The following is a 16,056-nucleotide window of genomic DNA, read 5'->3' on the forward strand; positions in this document are numbered from 1 at the left end:
ATGTGTGTCCTTCCTGTTAGTTAACTATGCTTAAAGCAAAGTAACATGAATCAGATTACGTGAATTAGTAGCTGGAAGAACTCTGCCATGTACTATACAGCCTAATGTACCAGGTTGACACCTAAGAAATGGATATTTAGTGTCCATAGTTCCCTATCTACAGTAGAAGATAAAACTAAATCAAATCAAAGGTCCCCATGCGTTGCAACGGGACGAAAAAATAGACACATGCATCATTTGCTAAAAGAGAACATCATGCTCTCATCTTCAGACCTGCTACCATGCTTCGCTTTCCTCCGGTGCAGTCTCCCTCTTTTCTCTCAACATCGCGTGCTTCGCAACGGAGCAAACGCCAGATTCCGAGTGCCCTCGCCGTGCATCGATGACAGGTACAATTTGGTTGAGCGAGGCTAGTTTCTGCTCAATGGCACGGGCTTTGGCAGACACACTAAAGCATTTCGCGCCTATGATTCTGTAGTTGCGAGCGTGGTGACAAGCTAATCAGGAAGAGCCGAGCTCGGCATAATGGAGTGCCTCCTCAACTATTAGAAAGCCTTCTCAGTTAAGTGCATAAAATGATATATAGAATGATAGGAGTGTACATTACTAATAGACGTTAAGAGCATGCAAAGATGATACCCTCAAACTTTCTATAGATTAAAATCTGCAAATATTCCTTCAAATCAAAGAAACTGTTATATTAAATTTTCTCATGGAGAGCTCACCACATTTTCTTCCATACTTGCTTTGAAAAGGCGTTTAATATGCAATCTGCATTAGACTAAATAATTTTCTATGTTGAGCTTCCAAATCATCTCCTAAATTTAAAGCCTAGACAATCTGTGAGATACTAAATGACTGAACTTCCCTGAACCTTGTACTCATACTACAGTAAAAAAAATTGCCCACATGATAAATTCTGACATTCGCTGGTGTGGAAAGGATAACAAAAGCTACTACTACATACCTTGACATACGCCAGCAACAACATCCAAACACAAACAGCGGGCACCTTCAGCGAGCAGAGCGTGCAGCGTCTGGTCAGGGGATGTGAAGAAGCTTCACCACCATACAACATTGTCGATGTACACGAACCAAGCCTCATAGGTTGTTTGCTCTAGTTCCATCTCTTTTGTAAATCTGAAATTGAGTTGAATTGTTGCTCTTGGTCAATGAGAGGCAAGATCCATGGAGGGAGATTGGATATGTGGGTTAGAACTTGGTCTTGAACATGGTGTCGGGACGCCGTGGACACAGTCAGGGGCGCAGCTGGTAGAAAGTCAAGGAGGAATCATCTGCTGAGTCCTTGTCCTACAGACCAATGATTATTAGTAAAGATTATTTCAACAACTCATTTTCTAGTGTTAGATATATACCACAGTAAGAAAAAATATGCATAGATGTGGAATAATATCAATCTAAAAATTTAGTTAATTTGTAAACTATTTATATTTACAGCATGATGGGGTCGAAGTTCACGAGGTTGCTCGCCTAAAAGGCAAGCGGTATGGACAAGCGTGGATTTCTTGCCTAGGTGTCCTTTAGGAGCTCGGTGGCTGGAGGATCTCCATTAATCAATTGTCTCTAAGCGCAACCGGGTTCGCCTCCCGGTCACGGTCATATGCAGATCGAGATTGATCTCAAAACTCCTCAGTCATCACCATAAGTCGCAACAGAAAGAACATCACCGTACTTGAGGGTGCTGGGTCCTCGGTCTGCTTGGCCATGGGCGATGCCGACGGTGGGCTCCTTCCTGCCACAGCCCTCAGTGCGGTGGAAATAGGGTGATTGTGACAACATTTAATAGGTATTTAAAATAGAGAAGCATTTGAGAATAGCTAAAAAAAGTAACAATTGCTATGTTAATAGATTTTTATGCTGGTGATATATACCTGAAGTCCTGAACCAACCCATGATATTGGTTGATGTCAAAAAAAACATGATACTGTGATGCTTGTTTTTGTGATGACTTTGACATCTCCACAATGATGGATTTACCTTTTATGTGGCCAAAGCACTGTCAGAGTATGCATCATCTTATAACTGCACAAAAAGTATTGCGTATGTTAGAAGTTTGAATTAGGATTCAATCAAAGAACCTAGTAATAGCTGAACATAAATTAGAATAAAATTGCAATAATAATGGCCATCAATAGTTGCAACAGGAAGAAGAGGCAGATGGACAGCATGCAGGTTTACCAATAACAATGTTCACCAATAATTATTATCACCAACCATAGCTGTTTTCTGTTTGTAATAGGAATGTTTAGGAAATTATAAGCACAAACTCACCTTCTAACACACATGAGCACACCTGCACATATGGTGCTTCCTTCTGGCCATTTTCTGGGTGGCTTCCTCTCATCCTCGAGGCACCAAGAATCATGCAGGATAGCGGTAAAAATCACAATCACAGGCAGCATCGCCACAAGCACACATAAAAGCGGTCAGCGGCACATCACATGCATGCGCGCACACACACACATGCACCTTCGTCAGCAAGCACAAGCAGACACTGTGTGAGAGAGAGAGAGAGACGGAGAGAAAGTGGTGTGTGTATCTCAGAGAGAGATGGGGATAGTATCAAATCCGAAGCGACGTGCAGCCAATCAGCCCAAAATTTGAGTGAAATGCATCCTAGGTCCTTGAACTATTTTGATGGTGTAATGTAGGTCCTCAAACTATGAAAAGTGTCAACTAGGTTCTTAAAAATTCTTGAAGTGTAATAAGTGTGTATATATGTGACACCTCTAAAATAGTTGAAGGACCTACGTGATACCTTTGAAATAGTTTGAAGACCAGGATAACACACGTGTTGCACTTTGAGGACCTGGATAACGATTTTCATAGTTCGAGGACCTATGTGACACCTCTGAATTTCATCGACGACGACTCACACCAGCCCGACCAAGCCCTGGACGCGGCATGCCCAGCCGCTCGGTCCCCAGCCCGCACTGTCGCGGACGCCTCCTACATCGGCGGCATCCTCGAGGGGTCCCCAAGCCGATGTGTGATCCGGCGTGGCGGGAGGGGCTGGCCCCGAGGAGCAGCGAGCAGGCGTGTCCATTGGTCTGGAGCCTGGCCAGCGCCAGCGGCTCAGGGGATCGGTGTCGGATCCTGGACATGGTCGGCGGCGGTTCATCAATGGGATCGGCGGCGTCTCCTGAAGAAGATCGATGGCTCCCGTCGAGGTAGCGCATGGACCGGCGGCGGCTTGATGTGAGAGGGCGGCAGCGAAGGGAGACCGGAGACGGGGCGGCGGCGAACGACTCGTGTGTGTGAGTGCTTCGAGGGTAGAGGAATCGCTCGTACGTGCGAGGGACTGGTTAATTTTCGTAGGTTTTTTTTCTTAGATTTTTTCACACCGTTTTTTTCAAGATCGACCGGAGGTTTGCACCTTATGGGTGCGCGGGTTCCGGAGGGATCGCTGGGACGTGGGAGGTGGGAGGGAGGATGGAAATGAACCGGCTTTGATGGAACAAGAATTAACCGGCGGAGACTACCAAGTACCAACTGCTTTATTAGAAGTAGAGATACTATGTGTGATCTCCATTTACTTACACGGCGTAAATTGATCCTAGATAAAAAAAAGATTTGCGCCAAATTTAGAGCCTTGCCATTTATTTACTTGTTTGAGAAGAATTTAGAGCCTTGCCTTTTTTGTTTGAGGCCATTTGGAGCCTTGGCAGATCCCGCGTTAGAAAGATCCGGCGTTAGTGCCGCGCCTTCACAGCTGCCCCGATTGGGCCCGATCTCGGTGGGCCACTCCGTGTTGGGTCGAGTAGGGAAATGTAACGAGGTAGTACTACCAGCGGTGCGGTGGTTGGAAAGAAACGCAGCCTTGAATTCATCGGAGGGAGGGGAGACCTCACCGGAAGGAAATGGAGGAGGAGACAAATCTGGGCGGCGCCGGCGGAGTGGAGATGAAGGAGGAGGTGGGGGAGGAGGGGATGGAGTCGTTCGAGCCGACGGAGGACGAGCTGGTGCTGCACTTCCTGCGGCCGCGGCTGCGCGGGTTCGCGCCGCGCGTGGCGGGCGCGGTGGTGGAGGCGGACCCGTGCGCGGCGCCGCCGTGGGAGCTGCTGGAGCGGCACGGCCTGCTGGGGCGCGGCCACGGCTACTTCTTCGCGGCGCGGCGGCGCGGGAAGGTGCGGCGCACCCCGGAGGGCGGCGGCGGCGCGTGGATGCACAGCGGCAACAAGGAGGACCGCCGGTCCGTGACGGAGCTGGGCGTGGTCGCGCGCTGGTGCATGACGCGGTACTGCTTCTACCTCCGCGGCGGCGACGGGGCGCAGCAGGGGCGGCGGAGCACCGGTTGGGTCATGTCCGAGTACGAGATCACGGACCCGCGGTGCTACCGCCGCGCCGACGACGGCGAGGAGGACCAGTACTGGGTGCTCTGCCACGTCCGCCGCAGCATCAGGGAGAACGTCAAGCCGCGCTCCCGGAGGCGGTAGGGGGTCAGTACTCAGCAGGCTGCCGCGCCGGCCGGCGCAAGTCCGTGTCCGTTCGTCCTCGTCGTTCGTCGCTAACTCGCCATGCGTGATCTGATCTGCCATGTCCGTCCGTCGGTGCGCGGCACACTGTCTGTAATAAAGCAGAATTTGGTCCCTTCGATTTTGCTGCTCTGCCGTTTGTAAGTCTAAAAATAAGTCAAATTTGTTTCCTCAAAAATGTCAACTCAAGTTATTTCTCCGTCAACAACAACATAAGGTTGACTTGTTGATATAAACATAAGGTTGGCTTCTTGATATATATGTATGCAAATTGTTATGTTCCAGACTTTACAGAGTGGAAGCCCAGATGAAAATACAGATACAACAAGACTTTCTGGGAGGCATGATTACCATGCCTCCGACCGGTCAACCTCAGAGGCATTCAGCAAAGACCATCACAAGGAAAGACGATCTTGTGAATGCCATCAACAAGAGTAACAGGATAAAGCATATATATATCAGAGGCAACCATTGCTTCACACGGTTCAGGATCACAAACCTTGGCAAAGAAGCGATGGTGAGCATTCAGGAACATATCACGATGATCACGGGCCACAGCGAGGCGGTCGCGACGGACGAGGGCCCCGCCGACGAGGACAGCCGCGGCGTTCGATGACAATGAGCATATTGAAGATGGAATGGCGCCTGATATTGAATTGTTATAAAGAATAAGCTCCTACAATAAAGGGGCTCCAAAATCTGACGGCAATGTCCCGGAGAAAGAGTTTCCTGATAAGTCCATGTATTCGGCATTTCTTGGAAATTTTGGCACCATACCTATCAATCTATTATTGGACAGTACTACCATTTTTTGTGTAGTCATAAATTCCAAGGTTGCTGGAAGTGTGCCGGTTATCTCATTATCTGACAAATCTATGAAGTTTGTCCTTGAAAATGCAACCCAAAACCAAGCTGGGATTGCAGTTATGCTTGCATTTGATATATGTAGCAGCCGAAGGCTTGTCTGTGATCTAAGCCATGGCGGGAATGCCGGTCCTAGCTGCAAAGATGTTAAGAAAATTGCTTGTAGCCTGAATGGAGGAATCCAATTCTGACTGACCTTTATCTGAAGGTTTGTGTTGTGCAACCCCAAGAACTTCAAATGTTTGAGGCCTTTTAGATGATATTCAGTAACTATACCATTTAGTCTGTTTCCACCTAGCGATAGGGGTTTGGCCTGGTGGTTGAGGTGGCGAAGCGGCGGCGAAGGCAAAAGAGAAAGAAGAAAGGATAAAAAATGAGGGAGGATGGAGTCACGAGGTCCGGAAAGGGTTTTGGGTGGGCCTAGCGTGTCGGACTCCTATGTTTCGCGTGTCCGGACTCCCACATAGCTTCCCCATTTTTGTCTCCGTTTTGCGAAAGAAATCGCATCCGGACCACCCCGCGGACCGATACTTTTCCGCGTTGGATGGCTCCCGCGGTCCAGATGGATGTGGTTTGCGGGTCCGCCTAAAAGATGCCCTAAGTACACATTATCGCTTTTGTTCTTTTATTTTCAATAATATCTTATTTTTCTCGACCAAGATCGACTAGATAAACCTGGTGGGTAAATATATTATTGCAAGCACCAACAACCATCCAAATCAACCTCCATCATTGACATCACCCGGACTGTTCCCTCAAGAGATGCTTCCAGGAAGGAAATGACATGTGAGTGCTCATATTTTTATTTAGTGATGGGAGCACTTATGTGTGTTCGTTGTCTTACCATTATACATCTCTTTTGCAGGAATTTAACATTCTATTTTAGTTTTTTTAACACAATACAGACGCATGTGTTTATATATACACACATACATTCATCCATATAAACACGCATGCACACCCTAACCTTATGAGCACTTTCGACAGACTGAGCCGACATATTATCTAAGATTAATGAAGTCTTCAAGGGCGCCTCATAGTCGACGAGAGCGTCTCTTTCGAATGAACTAGCTCAAATATTTCTTTCCTCTAGGGATTGTTGCAGATGTGTAAGCTTGCAAGGGAAACATGATGGGTGCCAAGGGAGTTTCGTAATCATCACTTACAATTGATAGGAGTCTTACTTAACTCGACACCACCTTGGTCTAGATCATCAATTGTACCAAAATTTGGGAACAATGTGATTGTTTTAGTGGTGCTTACACCCTGATCTGCATCTGCGTTGCAGAAGAACTTCATCATATTGGGAGGCCTTGACATTTCATTCCCCCGATATGCCGGATATTACCGACATGCACGTCATATCGCACTACTTAATTGGTGATCCTGTTATCACAATTACAGAATTGATGTGTATCTCTCCATCCTTAGTTAGTGATCTCCATTTACATTTTTTTTAGACAAATCTCCATTTACATATGGCCGGCGTTAGTTTTCTTTTTTGGGACAAAAAAAGATCCGGCGTTCGTGCTGTGGCTTTACAGCTGGGCCCGATTGGGCCCAATCGAGCAGACCATTTTGGCGGGCTACTCCGTGTTGGGCTGAATAGTGAAAGGTAGTCTCGGTGGGTGTCCTCTTTTTTTTAGCCATCACTGTCCTCCCGGTCCCTCTCGCCGCATCTTCTTGTCTGGTCTGGTGGTTGCCGAGTGCATTGACTTCGTCGGGGAAATGGAGGAGCAGGAGATAAATCTGGCCGTCGCCGGCGTAGGGGAGGTGCAGGAGGGGCTGGAGGAGTCGTTCGAGCCGACGGAGGACGAGCTGGTGCTGCACTTCCTGCGGCCGCAGCTGCGCGGGTTCGCGCCGCGCGTGGCGGGCGCGGTGGTGGAGGCGGACCCGTGCGCGGCGACCCCCTGGGAGCTGCTGGCGCGGCACGGCCTGCTGCGGCGCGGGCACGGCTACTTCTTCGCGGCGCGGCGGCGGCGCGGGAAGCGCGCCCAGGCGCGGCGCACCCCGGAGGGCGGCGGCGGCGCGTGGATGCACAGCGGCAACAGGGAGGACCGCCGGTCCGTGACGGAGCTGGGCGTGGTGGCGCGCTGGTCCATGACGCGCTACTGCTTCTACGCCCGCGACTGGGCGCAGGGGCGGCGGAGCACCGGGTGGGTCATGTCCGAGTACGAGATCACGGACCCGCGGTGCTACCGGCGCGCCGACGACGGCGAGGAGGACCACTACTGGGTGCTCTGCCACGTCCGCCGGAGCGTCAGGAAGAACCTCAAGCCGCGCTCCCGGAGGCCGTAGCCCGTAGGGGATCAGTACTCAGCAGGCTGCCTCGCCTCGCCTCGGTCGCCGGCCGGCCGGCGCAAGGCGGGGAGAGTCCCCATAGGATTTCGTGTTGCGTTTCTTGTGCTCGTCGCCCGGCATGTCCGTCCGTCGGTGCGCGTGGGCCATTGGCAGCGTTGAGAGAAGAAAGGAAATAAATGCGCGCTGTAATAAAACAGTTGGGTTGGTATGGTTCCGCGTGCGCCATGAGCGGTGCACATGTTTTTCTTTAATTCCATAGCACTCAAAATAATAGCATTTCGACTCTTACAATCTAATAACTATGTTGCTCATGAGTTGCTCGATGCCAAATTTGTTGATGCATCGGGATATATAAACTCATTGAACGTTCCCGAATTCTTATTTGGAAGTTGGATATGATCGTCTATGTTCTCAAATTCCTGACCTTCGACGTCACCTTAACCCTCATCCTCCATGATTATGTTGTTCATGACCACACAATATGTCATCACCTCCCATAAGGTTTCCGGATCCCGTATTTCTATAGGCTCTCGAACAACTTGAAAATAGGCTTGGAGCACTGCAAATGTCATCTCCATATCCTTACTAACTCATTGTCTTTGGGCAAAGCGAGCTCTTTTTTGACTAACTAGCTAAGAGATGATCTTCGCAAAGGAGGATACACATATGTTGTCAACCAGATAGTAGCGCATGTTATAGTCATGTCCAATGGCAATATCCATTGGCAGTATAGTTGCATGGATATTTCAAAATCCATGTCCCAATCCATAACTTCAAACAAGGGACAAAATTTGTCAAAATTTTAGCGCAAACATTTCATCAAACACTTGCCGGGTGTGGTGAACTCACGGACGACATCCGCAGGGGCATGGACTTGCGCGGTGGATAGACGAGAGCTGGAACGGCGGCGTAGGTACATTTTTGGAACAATGTCTTTGAATAAATATTGATCATTTCCAAATACACGTTGAATGTGTTTCGAGTGGTATGAAATACTTTGTTTTTCATTTACTGCCTCTGTCCCAAAATTTATACATCCGTATCTAGACAAATCTAAGACAAGAATTTTGGGACAGAGGGATTATTTTTAAATGTTGCAAGCATTTTGTGAAACACGTGAACATTTTTTGTTGACTGTACAAAACTTTGTTTTAAACTACGTGCACATATTTTACATTGTATAAACATTTTTTATTGTCACAAAAAATTGACAAAAATATTTATTGCATAAACATTTTTTTGAATGGTACAATACACTTTTTTACAAATTCTGTGAACATTTTTATATTCTATTAACACTTTTAAAAGTCATGAACTTTTGGTGATACGCACAAACATCTTTTAAAGGTCATGAACATTTGTTTATGGTAACAACAATTTTTTAAAGTTGCGCCAACACTTTATTTACGCTGCATGAACGTTTTTTAAATGAATAATTATTATTTAAAAAAGATTCCTTTTCAGAAATATAAATAAAAGTTTGTGATAGGGCGCCAGCTATACCTGGCCATGGGCAGCCCGGCCCGGTCGGCCCGACCCGACCCGACCCGACCCGAAAAAGCCCGACCTTGTCCATGGGCCGGGCTCGGGCCTAGGTTTTGAGCCCGAAGCCCGGGCCGGGCCGGGCCCAGGCCCGTCAATTTTGCCATTTAAGGAAGAGGCCCGGCCCGTGGCCCGAGGCCCGACGGGCTTTTAGTGTGATGGGCCGGGCTCGGGCCCGATTTTTAGGCCCGACGGCCGGGCCGGGCTCAGGCCTGGGTTTTTTGCGTCGGGCTTTGGTTGGCCCAGCCCAAAGCCCGGCCCGGCCCGAGGAATGGCCAGGTATAGCGCCAGCGCTCCTCCCATGCTAGGCCGGTCTATTTTGGGCATCCTTGATGCGAGATGTGCTTGTGCCTTGCTGCGGGTGAGACAAAGCCGCTCCCATAGATTATTAAAACACGATGAGCATTTCTTAAATTCATGATGAAATTTTCCTAAAAACACGATGAATATTTTTAAAGTATAATGAATTTTTTAAACATCATATTTTTTAAAATACATTATGAAGTGTTTAAAAAACATGATATAAAATTTAGAATAAAAATGAATATATTTTAATACATTATGAGAAATTTTGATGCGCGGTACTCTCACCGTCCCATAATATAAGACATTTTTATAAGCTATGTTAGTTTGAGAAAACGTCTTATATTATGGGACAGAGGGAGTATTTTTTTTCTATACACGATGATCTTTTTCTGAAAACATACAACTTTTTTAAATACAAGATGAACATTTTTAATACATGATGAGCATTTTCAAATACACAATGATTACTTTTGGATAAAGTATACAGCAGACATTTTTAAAACAGGATGATTATTTTATAGACACAACAATTTTTTTTAAAACATGATATGTTTTCTTTTCTGGATTGGCTGAAAAGCTAACATGCAACGTTCGGCTAACTGAATTTCCTAACAAGACTTCCTGGAGCCATGAGTAGCATGCCGCAAAACTGAAGATCAATATTTGTAAGAGAAGACTCCGGGGCGTGTGATTCCTTTAGCAGTTTTTTTTAGGTAATGGGCGGCGCTTCATTGATTTAATCACAACAAGTTCATTACAAAGCAGAGCTCGGATGAAATCCGGAGCTTCAACATACCAAGCACCTACGACGACATGCTCCGCCGATCGCATGATAGCAGTAGCCGCCCTATTACAGACTCAACTAACATGAATATGGAAACTGAAACAAACTTCAATGCTAACAGCTTGATGTAGTACCAGTAGACGACCGATCAGCTTTTGGAGGCATTCAGCTTAGCCACCAGAGAAGAACAATCAGAAGCTCTGAATACCATCAGCAAGAGAACAGGATAAAGTATATCAAGTGGCCATTGCTTCAGCGGGTTCAGGATGGCAAACCTTCTCCTAGAAGCGATGGTGAGCGTTCAGGAACATACCAGTGATCACGGGGACACAACAGAACAACACCAGCACCAATACATTCAGATTGTAAGAAGACGGCAGCATCAAAGTTGACCATAACCTTGTCCTCCCGGCGGACTTCATCTTTGAACTGAGGGGGTGAAATCACAACTTTTGGAAGCTTTGGCTTTGAAAGAGTGCTGCAAAATCATCTCAATGCAAGCTTGGGAGAACAGGAAACAGTGCATGGGTGGAACTTGAAAACTTTGAGACCCTATCGCCCCTCCAGTACTGTAAGGGCTTCCATATCCACAGAGTCCTCACCGTAGTCTGCTCTCTTTGCTGCCTTATTTCTCTGAGAAAAATACAGTGGCTTATCAGGCCTTGCAAGTGGTGTGCTTCTACTCTCCAAGGTTGATACAACGGTTGACATGAGTGGTCTGGCATCCGGATCATCCTGAACACACAAGAGCCCAACATGGATGCAACACAAAACGTCTTCATTCGAGCAGCCCTCTGGAACTGAAGGATCCACCAAATCCATTGCTAACCCTTCCTTCCATAGACTCCATGCCTGAATAAATCGAATCAAAAAAATTTAAGTCAAGTGGTCAAAAGGAATTGCAGACATTGGCAATGATAAATCGTAATCTTACATATATTATAAGGTTGGGGAACTCCTTGATGTTCTCGGTTGAGCTAATCCTTAGACCACTTACAGTTTCCAAGAGCAACACTCCAAAGCTATAGACATCAGACTTAACAGAAAAGAGGCCTTCCATTGCATATTCTGGAGACATATAACCGCTGGATAAATCATATCATCAGCAAGACTTGTACGTTTCGAGTTGAGTTTAACTATGAATGACTTTAATGAGCAACTACACGCAAGATAGTACTTACTATGTTCTGACAACTCGGTTAGTGTTCGCCTGTTGCTCATCTCCACCAAAGATTCTTGCCATGCCAAAATCAGATATCTTGGGATTCATATCTCCATCTAGCGAAATGTTGCTTGTTTTCAGATCCCTATGAATTATCATCAGTCTTGAATCTTGATGGAGATAGACTAGCCCCCTAGCCACTCCTTTTATTATATTGAATCGTGTCGGCCAGTGGAGCATTGACTTCTTTTCAGAATCTGCAATGATGTATGGGATTATGATTTCAGATGTGGCATCAACTGATTTTTCACTGATTAATTTGTGATCGGAACATACTCAAAAGGAAGGTGTCAAGGCTTTTGTTTGGTTGATACTCATAAATAAGTAGCTTTTCATCACCCTGCACACAATAACAGACAAGCCTTACAAGGTTCTTGTGTTGCAGTTTAGCAATCACAACTACTTCATTACTGAACTCTATTGCCCCCTGCCCAGAACCTCTACTCAGCCTTTTAACAGCAACTTCTTTGTTGCCACGTAAGAGCCCCTGCATTATAGTAGCAGGAAGAAAATTAAGGTTGCAAAATACTATGGTTCAGTTTTGAATCACAGCAAAAAGTGACAGATTTTTCATATTTCGGTGCAATTAGAAACACACTGTTGTGTTTATGTTTACCTTGTAAACTTTGCCAAAGCCGCCTTCTCCAAGTAAATTGGACATAGAGAAGTTGTTTGTTGCAGCAACTATTTCCTCGAAGCTAATAAATGGAAGTTCATGAGTTTCCTCTCCAAGTCCATCACTAATGCGCAAACCCCCCATTATCAGTCTCTTTGATCTTCCTTCCTTGTCATGTTTGCCTAAGAGAAATATCATCTTTGTTGTCTTAAAAAGGCCACAATATGTGTCTTCCAAACTGCTTCTCAAAAATTAAATGAATGTACTACCTTTAAGCTTGCGGAACCATACAAGGCATGCCAATAGAAGTATCAGCAACACACTTGCTGAAATTGCTGGTATAACTTTTATTACGATGCTCTTTCGCCCTTTGCCTGAAAAGGAACGATGTTATGAGGTTCAATTTATTGTAAATCTTTACTTTAACCTACAGTTCAGTTAATTGCATCAGGAATGTTTTAGATGAGTACTTGGGCTCACTACCTGTACCACCATTTGGGCATATCAAATACGTTGACATATATAGATAGTACAAACACCAAGCAAATGACAACAACATGGGGATAGCGCATATAGTCGAACAATTTGAATACTGAAATTCTGAAAGCATAGGTTTTCAGATTAGCATGTTAGGATTCTAAGAACTAATACCCTCTAGTGACTTTGCTGCGTGTAGTGGTGGAGCCAAAGTGTGAGCAACTCAAAATTTATTAGCAAGTTATAAGGCAGCAAGTTGTCATGCTCTGCTTCTTATGTTACACACAAATTCTTAAACTGAAGCATTCATGAATGTAAACAAGAGCAGTAGAAAGAGGAACGTACTTGACAAGGCAGCAAGGCGGATATACAGGTTCTCATAGCCGATGGTGCGACCCTTCTCCACATCAATCAGCTCCCCGGCCCACATCAGGCACCTTGTTGCATCCCCATCAATGTTGCTGGTGCTTAGATTAGCATAAGCATATGCTACACATGAGCAATTTTTGCTGCACTCCACTTGGCAGTCATCATAGCTTTTGTTCCACAGGCGTACAAATTTGTCTGGCACCTTCATTGCTGGCAAGGTCAAGAAATTGTCCTCTCCACCACACTGCAGTTCTTCCTTTCTCCGGCAACCATGAGAAAAATTGCCTCTGACCCACTTTGTTCTGTCACTAGGGTCAAATCCATCAAGGCACTTACATGTGGGAATTGCTTCTGTGTTGTCGCAGTAGCCATATGCACCACAGTATCCATAGAGACTACAGCGGTAAGCTGGCGACGGTGGTATAGCAGGGGTCCAATCTGTCAAGCTGGTATTCCATCTCCATAGCGCGGTCTTTCCGGAGTAGTCAACCTTGTAAATTATCCTGGAGGAGCCATCTGATAGTCCAAATGTTGCATAGGCCTCACCATCGAAGCCCTTCGAAACTGTCAAATACATGAGTGGACTAACGGTCTGGAGACCCACGTTGGAGGATACATAGCCGTTCCACACAGTGGCACGGAAGTATGGCACTGACCCATCCCAGACGAAGAACTGTAGGGGACTGTCAAGGTCATTCCCACCAGAGAACCTGCCTTTTGAAGGGTCTTCAGGACCCTTCCAAGAGATCATCCGCCATGGTGGGTGTGTCTTGTGGGTCGTCCGCATAGGCATGCCAGGAAGGACGGTGTCACTTGGGTTTTCAAAGCTCTGCCATAACATGGCACCATCTGGTGATAAGACTACAAGATTGCATTGTTGAGAAGCTTGGCCGAAGAGTTGCTGCCAGTGATTGTGTTTGTCATCCAAAGTATGTGGTGGCCATTGGTTTCGGACAACACAAGGCTAGAGTTGTCGGTCATACTAAGCACCGCGGATGAAGCATCAGTGATCGGATTATCGCGGTTGGCAACCCAGACAACGGTGCGCAATGGGATATCGTTGAACCATATGCCAACATACATATTTTCAGTTGAATTTGAGGGGGAAAAGAAGCCCAAGGCAAACGAACCTTGTTCCGAGATGAGAGTTTTTCCAGGAGTGAGACCCATGCCAGGGACAAGCATGCTGTCAGGTGTGCAGAGACGCACTGAACTGAAGGGCCAAGGAATCAGGAGCATGGTGATGAACAAGTGGAGGGAAGGCAGATACATGCTTACAGCAGGATCAGAGAAGGGGATAAGATTGGGTGGAGAAGATGGAGGAAAAATTTCACAGTGAACTACGAAAACTAACCTTGCAGTTGAAATAGGTGAACCGCTGTTCCATTTCCTTCTTTGTCGATAGTTAAGATAGACAGTGAAGTGTGAACGGAGGGCAGTATTCAATACAATGTAGCTCGACTGGTGGAATGGACCCTGATGCATCACTATCTATCAGCCTATCAACTTGAGAGTGGTAAATGCCAGGAAGGTGACTAGGTGACAGTAAGACAAAGAAAGCAGAGACTAGCAAAATGATACTTCTTCCGTTTCGATAAAGAAAGCTCACGCATATTGTTAGATCATCAACCTGACCAACAAAAAATGAGTTACATGTGCATATTGTCAGAGGACATGACTAATGGTCAGACCTCCCACAATGGAAATGAAAGAACACTACTAATTTGCACATTTATCACTACTAATATGAAACATGTTTCAGTTTGTACAGTGTCCAAGATCAGAGGTTATGGATGGCTGCCAGAGGACGAATCAGATTGCATGATGCCAAATACTACATGATTCACCTACTACTGAAAACATCATCGGATAAAATCAAGAGAAAGTTACTCAGAACCGTGAAAGAGAAAACTAATTATAGCTCTAATATTCAGGGGAGCAACAGGGTACATATGATCCTAAGGGAACATTGTGCAAACGCACACATCATCATGTGTAATCAACATAATTTGATTTTAATTAATATAGTTATTTGTCGACATCATCTTAATGCCTTTTCTAATCATCTGGCAGCTGGCCGGAATAAAGGCCTATGAATAGTATTCCGCTTTAATCATCTCATCTCTGCTACTTTTGTCCACAGAATCACTATGGAAGCGAAGGTAGATTCAGATGAGCTGATTATGTAAGTATCTCTGGTGATTTTTTTCATTTTAGTTCCTTTTGTGTCGTTGCCTCCAACAAAATATGAGGAACTATAACTTGAGCTCCTTTAGATGAATATTCAAGGCCACTCACTGATAATTCAGTGTCAAAGTTAAAACCTGGACATTTCCTCCTATCATTTCATTAACAAATATCTAACCGGTGTTTTCTTACTGTTTACCTTCCTTTTTCCCACTCATCTAGTTGTCTTATTTTGCATCCTGCTAAATCTTACTCTTTTGTCTTTTCATTATCAGAACTATGCTTTTGGTAGAAAAATCACATTTGACTTCAACTTGGGGTTTCAAGGTGTTGTACCTTCGATAACCATGATGCCCGTTACATGTGGACTCTCTCACTCTTGAGTCTTGACTCTTGCACATGTAAGTCATAAGATACATCTTTATCTTGGCAAAGAAAACCCTGTGGAGAACAAGGCATTAAACGAGCTTTCTCTGCACTCAATAATAATATCCGTATCTTTCTTCATATTTCTGTCCATGTGCATTAATATTGTAATAAGAAGTTGCACCTATACATTGGCTTTGGCCCTGGTAAGTCCCTTGGCAGGGGATAATGTCACTGCTGATATTCTTTCATGTGCAGCTGGAAACTTACCATTGTTGCCAGATATGTTGACCTCTGAAACAAGAATCTAAATTTATGAAACCATGTATACCTGCAAGATGGACGACCCATATTTGTTAATCAAGCATTTACATCATCAAACAAAAACTAAAATGAGTGAGTAGTTGCAGTACCATTCAGAGTTAGGGATCCACACATTACTTCACCCAAGTGCAGTGTGCTATCACTAGGAGCCTTTGTATTAGACCTCATAAGGCAGTTGCAAACGGACCCTGATGCTTAAATG

The 16,056-nt window shown here is 45.6% G+C and overlaps 3 protein-coding genes across 3 annotated transcripts; 2 read left to right on the forward strand and 1 right to left on the reverse strand.

Annotated features, from left to right (window-relative positions):
• Positions 1-3,753: 3,753 nt before the first annotated feature.
• Positions 3,754-4,695, forward strand: LOC125549312 (NAC domain-containing protein 45). Its single transcript, XM_048712754.2, has one exon. It carries the CDS (start codon positions 3,882-3,884, stop codon positions 4,455-4,457), a length of 576 nt encoding a protein of 191 aa, XP_048568711.2. The 5' UTR covers positions 3,754-3,881; the 3' UTR covers positions 4,458-4,695.
• A 2,145-nt stretch (positions 4,696-6,840) lies between these two features.
• LOC125549311 (NAC domain-containing protein 48) lies at positions 6,841-7,932 on the forward strand. The gene has a single exon (XM_048712752.2). The coding sequence runs from the start codon at positions 7,089-7,091 to the stop codon at positions 7,656-7,658; it is 570 nt and encodes a 189-aa protein (XP_048568709.2). The 5' UTR covers positions 6,841-7,088; the 3' UTR covers positions 7,659-7,932.
• Positions 7,933-10,210: 2,278 nt separating this feature from the next.
• Positions 10,211-15,807, reverse strand: LOC125546077 (G-type lectin S-receptor-like serine/threonine-protein kinase SD1-13). The gene is given in 9 exon segments (XM_087514072.1): positions 10,211-11,145; positions 11,228-11,378; positions 11,475-11,712; positions 11,792-12,002; positions 12,132-12,313; positions 12,401-12,505; positions 12,954-13,850; positions 13,853-14,607; positions 15,501-15,807. Coding segments are annotated over 8 exon segments (2,694 nt in total). The 5' UTR covers positions 14,463-14,607; positions 15,501-15,807; the 3' UTR covers positions 10,211-10,845.
• Positions 15,808-16,056: the final 249 nt, after the last annotated feature.

Source organism: Triticum urartu, chromosome 3A, assembly GCF_056163025.1.
Source record: "Triticum urartu cultivar PI428250 chromosome 3A, HENAU_Tu73, whole genome shotgun sequence".
NCBI lineage: Eukaryota > Viridiplantae > Streptophyta > Magnoliopsida > Poales > Poaceae > Triticum > Triticum urartu.